At 38.0% G+C, this 8970-nt stretch overlaps 1 protein-coding gene across 2 annotated transcripts; it reads left to right on the forward strand.

Annotated features, from left to right (window-relative positions):
* Window positions 1-249: 249 nt before the first annotated feature.
* LOC146327312 (uncharacterized) lies at window positions 250-8659 on the forward strand. 2 transcript variants are annotated; one of them, XM_084719832.1, is made up of 11 exons: window positions 250-508; window positions 1078-1124; window positions 1869-1971; window positions 2081-2218; window positions 2558-2715; window positions 2954-3090; window positions 3429-3522; window positions 4250-4582; window positions 4671-4857; window positions 5316-5440; window positions 5537-8659. In XM_084719832.1, the coding sequence occupies exons 3-11, from the start codon at window positions 1890-1892 to the stop codon at window positions 5858-5860; spliced, it is 1578 nt and encodes a 525-aa protein (XP_084575958.1). In that variant the 5' UTR covers window positions 250-508; window positions 1078-1124; window positions 1869-1889; the 3' UTR covers window positions 5861-8659. The 2 variants fall into 2 exon arrangements, with proteins under 2 accessions (XP_084575958.1, XP_084575959.1); XM_084719833.1 differs by lacking the exon at window positions 250-508 and having other exon boundaries at window positions 526-1124.
* Window positions 8660-8970: the final 311 nt, after the last annotated feature.

The following is an 8970-nucleotide window of genomic DNA, read 5'->3' on the forward strand; positions in this document are numbered from 1 at the left end:
AGCGGAGACGCGAAGAAAGTAAACGCAAGTGTGACAGGAAACGGCAGAAAACACGAATCAACATCGGCATAGCGTTTACACGTTGGAAATCGCTGATGGAGGACAAACATTTTCACAGTGACGCCGAGGTTGCCTGTTTTCTGCTGGACAGGTAATTCATCCTACACACATAATTGTAGTTTGTTGTGAGATAGCTTTGGCTAGCGATATAACATAACCATGGGCATAACTCTGGTTACTCACACACACAGCAAATTCACCAGAGTCAAATTTCTAGTGTTGGGCCAGTTTAGAGTAAAGTGTTGAGGTTTTGGTGTTGGTTCTAGGAGAATGAACTCTGCACTGGTGAGAAAACATAATATTATGGGTGTAACAGTACAGAGTTAACGGTATTCAACACCTATCCGTGTTGTTTTCAACATCCGGGCATTTGGGCAGGTACGCTTTGAGAGGAATTGGGCGGCCGCCATTTTCTTTCACTCGCATGAAGTATGAGAAGGGGAGATTGGTGAGTATCACGCAACTAAAGATTGCCTTGTTATTGTTAATTTGCATTAAAATGTGCTTATGTTGTCATGTAGTTTCACATTCTTGAGACTTTATGAAACGTTGTGGTATTATTAACGAGTGTCCGCCGTCGTAGTTGCACGGTAAGCTGACATGCCCAGACGTGCCCAATGAGGATAACGTCGATGATGCTTTAATTTCTGTTCAGTTTTTGATACGATGGGCTAACGTTAAGCCAGCGAAACTCTTTTTAAAGAGTTTTAAGCTCTGTAAGTCGAGCAAAATTTACTTTTAAATAGTTTGCTCCAAACTGCGTTTCGGCTGACAGAGCCAGGTTGTCTGCCATGTGCACGCTGTCGGTGAACTAATGCTACTGTTAATAACTTAACTAATGTCTCTGCATAAATTGGAATTGTGTTGGTGACGTAACAGTAATTTGTAACGGTAATTTATACCGGCTTGCTGCTTTCAATGGCGTTAAACATATGGCCAGACTAACGTAACCTTATTTACTGGCCGTCCTCTGCACCACCCCTAGTGTTTTAATTTGTTGTATCTCTTGCTTTGTAGCAATCCACACGATTACGAGGGTCCCCATTCAAAATCTCAGATTTCAGGTGAGTGAAGTTGAAGTGAATAGTAGCTAAACGTTTAAGTTGCTACGATGCAAACATAACGTGTAAGGTTAGATATTTTACAATGTGCATGCTAAAGTATTTCTGAAATGTGTTTAAGTTGTAAAGGAGTCCTGTATTCTGCCAACACTGATAATGCTATTCACAGATAATATTTCTCAGCATATAAAGTTACTAAGTTTACAGGGGAAGGCTGGTATTTATTTCAAAATATTGAGAAAAGTTCTTTTTTGTTGAACTTTAGATGTTACTATTTCTGGGAATTGGCTAATATTCTATTTATAGTGCTGTGACTGTCTGACTCTAAGTCAGTAAAATTACTCGGTGACAGTTAATGGCAAGGTATTTCCTGTCCACTGTTTACATTTATTTACTTAATTAGTTAAGATCAAGAATATATGCTGTAATGGGGAAGCTGGCATAAAGATACTGTGTTGTGTTTTTCAGTGTGTTTGTTTGACAGGATACAAAGATACCGCAGTCACCATAAGAAGTGTGAAGAGCAATATATAAAGTTCCAGACCTGTCAGGCAGAAACAGAACATCTGCATACCCACCAGCTTCAGTTACAAAAAGTATATTTTAGTCCATCAGAGAGTAATTGAGCGTAGTGAAAGCTTTTGATTGTTCTTCAGGTTACGATCAAGATTTATCATTTAAATTAGCATTGAAGGGATGTCTAAAATGTCCTTTTGTCGCTCTGTGTCCACCTCTCTTTCTCCACAGGCTCATGTTGTAGATGGCAGAATGATAATTAAGGTGCAGTATCAGAACCGCAAGAAATACATCAAATTACAAACTCCTGATTTTGAAGAATTCATTTCTGAAGGTAATTGTCCGGATTGGTATATGACTAATCAGTAATTCACACCAAGTAATGGCCATTATATTTTATGATTTAAATCATTTCCATGTTGTCTTTTAACCTCATCATTTAGTGAGGGAGAAGTTCTCCGTCCCTGTGGACGAGATTACTGTGGAAGATGATTCCGGCACTGAGGTTGATGAAGCCGTGTTTGCAGAATTAGCCACATTGGAAGGAGTTTGTTTTGTCATCAAGCACAATCACAACAATGGTAAATTTAAGGTGTTATAGTTTTACATGGTATTAATAGCAGTGCTTATTTCAGATGCTTCTATTGCATTTAATTATTTTGCTTCCAATTTTAAGATCAAATGAAATTCAAATTACGTATTAAATACTTGAAGTGATAATTGATTGCTTAAAATACAAGTCAGGTCCTCTAGCACAAAGTCTGACATAGGTGTTTGCCTGTTTGTTGCAGTTCATTCCCTTTCTCTCTGGATTCTTAAGAATAGAATCAGAGTTTCTTGCATGGGTGATTATAAATCTGATCCACAGCAATGCTGCAAATGAGGTGAATTGTGTGTGTTTTTTAATCTTTTGTTATTAGATTCAGGCACATCTCTGTCATCTCCTTCCACACCACTATCTTCACCCAGTGGGAGTGTCCTCTCTGTGTCCATTAGTAGCAGTGATGGTGAAACATCAAGACCATCCAAGCGAAAGAGGGGTGATGAAGAAGCCTTTCAGAGTTCTTCAGCCAGAGATGTAAGTTTCATCATCATAGCTGTCCCCTTTTTGATTTATTTCATGTGCTTGATATAAAAAATCCATTCAAAAAACTAAGTGCAATACCTCGAAAGCTTGATGTTGTATTCATAAAAAATCTGTATTTTCCTTTTAGCTTTGCCATGATTTAATCATTACAGTTCTGCTATAATGGTGTCACAAACTAGTTTGCCTTTCTAGGTTTACATTAAAACTGCTGTTGTTATAATCTGTTTAGCTAATAAAGCAGATTCTGCAGATAAAACCAGGAGGGATGACAGTGCTTGAAGAATATGAAGAAACAGGGACACTGTGTGACACTAGAAGAAGGCAGATGGTTAACATTCTTGCGGCGCACATGGTTGAGACAGAAGGGTAAGTTGATGTTACCAGAGTTAAGTAATTGGCACGTATTTAACTTTTTTCCCTTTAAAATAAATTCACATACTGAATAATTACTAAAATTTAGGTAGGTTGGGGCAAAATTGATAGTATTTTACTAGTGATGTTGAATTGTGAAAAGACTTCATTTTTGCTTGAATGAGGTATAAGAAAAAAAAGCAGCTATGACAGTTAAAAGCTAAACTCTGCTAGATGACTCACATTACTTAAATAATGTGGTAACTGGTCCAGCCCAAGAAAGTACAGATTCTTGGGTATGTAAGCAAACAACCATTTCTATTCTTTGTTTTTTGTTTTTTTGTTCATTGCAGGAGAATTCCTCAGCGAATCACTAAAGAGAAATACGCACTGGGAATTGTGAGCTTATTCCCTGCATTAAAGGATCCCCTCTCCAGGAAAGGATATGTAAGTTCTATATTTATTGTAATTACAAACCTTGATTGATTGATTGACATTGATTTAAGACTGAATGTGTTTGACAGTGTACAGTGCCCCTTTTATTACTAATGCACAAAAATAGCAATTTACCACTTTATTAGGTCCACTTAGATAAAAGTAATGCAACAGAACACAACAGTCCTTCCATTTTTGTTGTTTGTCTTTTGTTTTTGTTTTTGTTGTTTGTTTCTGAAAGGTGTTTATTCAACTTCATGGTCATTTTTGGATGCTGTTATTTAGCATGCTGTTCAACTGTATTGTTACACAGAGGCGTTTGTTATTTGTCTACCGTCACTGATTAAAAATGGGATGGGCCAAATGTTAGGTGCACGTCCCAGTATAACACAATTGCAAACTACAGCATCCAAAATGATTATTAAGTTGATTAAAGACCTCTTTAAAACAGTTTTTAAAAACTGAACACTGGAACCTTCATGAAGGTAAGATTTGTTTTAGCTAGGTGTTGCTCTGCCCTTTCTTTGCAACCATGACCATTTTCTGTGGGCATTCTGAGGGGGTCTGTCGCACAAAAAATGTTATCAGTGCATACTATTATTTATGGCACTGATCACAGGGCACTTTTCAGAGGCACCCTAAAACTGTTCAAAATGCATTCCTAATTTGAACACTGTTACAAATGGGTTCCTCCTATGGCTGATTATGATGTAACTTGGTTTTGTCTGTCCCTGGTTAGAAACATTTTTACGACAGCCAAAGTGGCTCTGGCTTTCTGGCGTGGCGGCTCAAGACAGTTCAGAGAAAGACAAAGGTTGGGTTCAAGGAACCAAAAACACAGACAGGGGGAGGCGGTCCAAGACAGGAGAGGGAGCTGCCTCAGATTGTAGGTCAGTTGGATGAAGAGCGTTGTAAAGAGGTCATATCCTTGATGAACCACACAAGTGACAGAGAAATCATCCTGCAGAAGATGAAGGAGACCTTTGAGTACAGACAACGCCTCATCCACAATCCTGATGAGTCTCACAACATACTCTCAGTGTTTCCAAGGCTGCTGGACATTAAAGGGCTGGTAAGTATTGGCATCCACCATTCATGGCTAGAAGCTTGTGATTGACAGAAATGTAAATTTTACCACACGTTCTTCCATTTCTCTGCAGATACATCAAGATTTCAGCCTCCTCTTTGGACCAGAAACAGCTGCCAAACTACTTGAGAAGTGGCATACATCCTTTAAAGGAAAGGTGATCAGAGAAGCAGAGAGCCTTACAACCACCCTTGTGCTCCAGAGTTTGCTGAAGTCTGCCAAGAATCAGAACAATGATGAATCCTCTGAGGATCGCCCAGGTATTCAATTAAATGCCAAATGAGATTAATGTATTGTTCTATGCACAACTGTTCTATGCAGTACTTCAGTGGATAGTTTGGATTATCTTAAGTGTATTTGTATGAGGTACCTCTCCATCGTCAGTTCATGACCTACAGTAGGTGTTGGTCAGCACCCCCCAGTTTGGAGAAGCAGAACTGAGTACTGGCAGAGGCCAAGCATATACTGCTGACGCGACCCTGTCCATAGCAGTTAATTTCTTAATTTCCTTGCTGGTACTCATCTCTGCTGCTCAAAATTAGGGGCATCCCAGTCGCCATCTATTATAGTTACTACATTGACTATCCATAAGAACCTCATATAGCCCAACTTAAAAAAAACAAAACAAGCTATCCCTTTTTTTAAAAAAAATATGTGACTTGAACTAAACAGTTAATGAAATAAGATGGTCCTTTGGGTCCCTTTTTTCTTCTTACAGAGTGGGACAGTGACATGGCGTCTTTGCTACTGCTCCTGCATATCCTACCACCTCAGCCTAATAAAAAGAAAAAACAGAAGATCAGCGCAGCTCAAGCCATGGACCATCTAGTTGTGTTTTACAAGGTGAGTACAGGGCCGCATTTTTGCATTTAAGTGGAAAATGTGTCACAGAATAAGACAACATTACAAATACAACTTGACAAGTATTTTTTCTCTCAGTCATGCAGAAGCCTTCAAGAACACCTAGAGAACCAGGAGGGACATCGCCAACCATATCTTCTTGCTTCTGGAACCTCCAAGCAGGCCATCAGTGCTTACTACATTGTGATGGACAAGAAGCTCATCCCCTGTCAGGGAGCCACGTCACTGGCAGCCTTTGATGAACTTTTTAAAGTGCACTTCGTTTTCAGTGTAAGTTATGATGATGCTCTCAGCAACATGTACACATTCCTTCAGACAACAGTCTATAGTATTGATGTTGATACCACTAAAGAGAGTCCAAAGGTGAAGGAGTTGAGAGCCAAGTTTATGAACAGGAGCTAAGAGCCAAGTTCTTTAACAAAGTATGTGCAGCATTTGTATGTAATTGCATGATGCACTTGGTGCAAATACTCAGCACTGTGTTTTTTGTTTTGTTTTTTGGCATAGGTTATATTTTGGCAAAAGTGTCATTTTCTCAGTCTGCAGCATTTCTGTTATCAAAGAAAGCCAAATGGCATAAAGCAGGTTCACGAAGAGGAAGCTAAAAGCAAAGTTCTTGAACTATGTATAGGTGTCATATTTGTAGATCCTTGTATGATGCACCTAGTGCATTAATTCAGCACCTTAAGTTTTTTCATGGATTATATCCAGGCAAAAAGTTTGTTGTTATTTGTGCTCAAGAAGGATGTTCACTGCAGTTTAAAAGTTTTGCAGGTTTTAGGAAGCATTTAAATGGTTATCATAGTACTGTTAACATGGGGACAAGCAATGATAATATGCAAACACCACATCAGTCAGACTTGGGTGGACAGAGCTCACAACAGGATACCTCTGACATGGACCTTGATTTGATAAATCAACCTTCAACATCTGAGATGTCAAAAGATCAAGCAAAAGATATGTGTGCTTCAATCATTGCAAAGTTACAGGGCAGTGGTGTTGCCAACAATGTTGTATTATCTGTTGTTGAAAGCATGGAGGAGTATGTCAATGAAGTTCATGCAAATCTTAAAGAACAAGTGTTAAATGCAGTGCCTACTGAAAATCCCAGTAGAAGTGCAGTGGAAGAAGTCTTCAACAATACTTTCAATCCTTTTAGTGACCTAAACACAAATTCTAAATGGACAAAGTATTTCAGTGAGAAATGGGGTGTTGTTGAACCACTAGAAATTCACTTAGGAGTGAGATATGATTCAAAGAGAAACAAAATATCTGGAATGTATGAGCAGGTACCAGTAAATGACACTTTCATTTACGTACCCCTGTTAAAAACATTAGAGTTCATTTTCAAGAATGAAGAAGTGTGTTGTCAGATTAATAAATCTGCTGCTGTTGGTAGCTTATACCAGGATTTCTGTGATGGAAAATACTATAGAAATCACGCATTGTATTCAAAATCAAAAAATGCATTGCAAATTCAAGTTTATTATGATGACTTTGAAACGTCAAATCCACTAGGGTCAAAACAAGGTATTCATAAGCTAGGATGTCTGTATTTTACACTCCGCAATTTGCCACCATGTCTAAACTCCTCCCTGATGAATATCCACCTAATTTCTTTGTTTCATTCACAAGATGCAAAAAAATATGGTATTGACAAAATACTTACTCCACTTGTAGAAGATGTAAAGGTATTGGAGAGCAATGGAATGAAAGTGTCATTTGCTGAACAACCTGTTTTTGGCACCATTGCACAAGTAACAGGCGACAATTTAGGTCTGAACTCAATCCTGGGTTATGTTGAATCTTTCAGTGCACACCATTACTGCAGAATGTGTCTCACTGATAAAGCAACAGCTCAAACAGTATTTAGTGAAAGTGATCCACGTGTGATTTTGCGGACCAAATTAACTAATGAGCAGCATTACAGTTACCTTGTTGAGAATCCAAGGGAAAATTCTTGTTTTGGGCTCAAACGCAATAGTATACTTAATTCATTGTCATACTTCAATGTATCAGATAATTTTGTATTTGATATAATGCATGATATCTTAGAAGGTGTAGCACAGTATGAGATTAAGTTGTTGTTTGAGTATTTGAATCAGAACTTTATTTCTAATGAAAACATACTCCAACGTGTATATTCATTCAACTATGGCTTCATGGATAAAAAAAATCGTCCAACACACATTAACATGTTTTGCAGTGGCAGTGGTATTGGGCTTAATGCCAGTCAAACATTGTGCCTTGTTCGGAATCTCCCACTAATCTTCGGAGATGTTGTTCCAGAAGGTGACACACACTGGCATTTGTTGTTACTGTTGTTGCATATTGTGTACATTGTGTTTTCCCCATGTGTTACAGAGGGAATGACCGTATTTTTAAAACATCTTATTGAAGAGCACCACAGGTTATTTACAGTTTTGTATCCTGAAAACACTTTGATCCCAAAACACCACTTCATGATACATAATCCTGAAAGTATTCGCCAAATTGGTCCTTTAGTACATGTTTGGAGTATGAGGTATGAAGCGAAACACAAATTCTTTAAGTCTAGCATAAAAAACTTCAGAACATAACGAAGTCCCTAGCAAAGAAACACCAAATAGCTGTTGCCTATCATTGGGAATCACTGTCCGCCAAAGGTATTGAGTCTGGGCCTGTCAAATCGAAAGTTCTGACTGATGTTGAAAATGGTGATTTGGTTTCAAAGTATTTTCATGTTGATATGTCAAGCGAAATAAATGTTACAACCTGGGTCAAACATAATGGCATTGAATATCACCCGGGTCTTGTTGTTTGCACAGATGTTGTTGATGAGATGCCAGTGTTTAATAAGATTGTTAGCATCTTTCTTAGAAATGAGATTTATTTTTTGGTATCTGAAATGGAGACCTCATTTGTGGAGCATTTTCATGCTTTTAATGTTGTTGACAGTATTCATAATGTTTCAATTGTTACACCTCATGACTTGAGATATTTCAAGCCCTTTGATGTTCAGATGTCTTACAGTACAGACTTGTTTTTCTATGTTGTGCCAGACAGCTGCATTGTATAGGGTGAGCAACACTTACAAGCTACCCCATGTTTTGGGCAGTATTGTACAAGGTCATTGTACAGGGCGTTAAGAGTGCCTTGCACCTTGTCAAATTTAATGTGAAGCCCCTGTTAAAGAAAAATAAATTATTTTTCATTGCAGTACTTTTTGGAGTGATTATTGTACATGGGTGGTGGATGGTTAGACTAACAGATTGTACATTTTTTAACTCTTAAAAGTGTTAATCCCAGTGGACAATGTACACCTTATCAGTAGTATAGTAAACACTAGTTAAATTTACATTTAACACCACAAAATGTTACTTGAATACTGGTGCAGTGTTAAATAGTTAACTCTGTTGGTGTCACTAATTAGTGAACTGTGAACACTAATCTAGTGTTCTTGTCATCTATTGTGGTGTTAATATTTTACACTTTAAGAGTTTGTTTGGCAACACTGTCATAGTGTTAATAAT

The sequence above is a fragment of the Lutjanus erythropterus genome, chromosome 5, assembly GCF_056507025.1.
Source record: "Lutjanus erythropterus isolate fLutEry1 chromosome 5, fLutEry1.hap2, whole genome shotgun sequence".
NCBI lineage: Eukaryota > Metazoa > Chordata > Actinopteri > Lutjaniformes > Lutjanidae > Lutjanus > Lutjanus erythropterus.

Excerpts from the sequence above, each read along its gene's own strand:
- LOC146327312 (XM_084719832.1), top strand. The coding sequence starts at position 1,890 with ATGATAATTAAGGTGCAGTATCAGAACCGCAAGAAATACATCAAATTA. Across the intron at positions 1,972-2,080 it reads TGAAGAATTCATTTCTGAAG|TGAGGGAGAAGTTCTCCGTC; the intron begins GTAATTGTCCGG and ends CTCATCATTTAG. Across the intron at positions 2,716-2,953 it reads AGAGTTCTTCAGCCAGAGAT|CTAATAAAGCAGATTCTGCA; the intron begins GTAAGTTTCATC and ends TAATCTGTTTAG.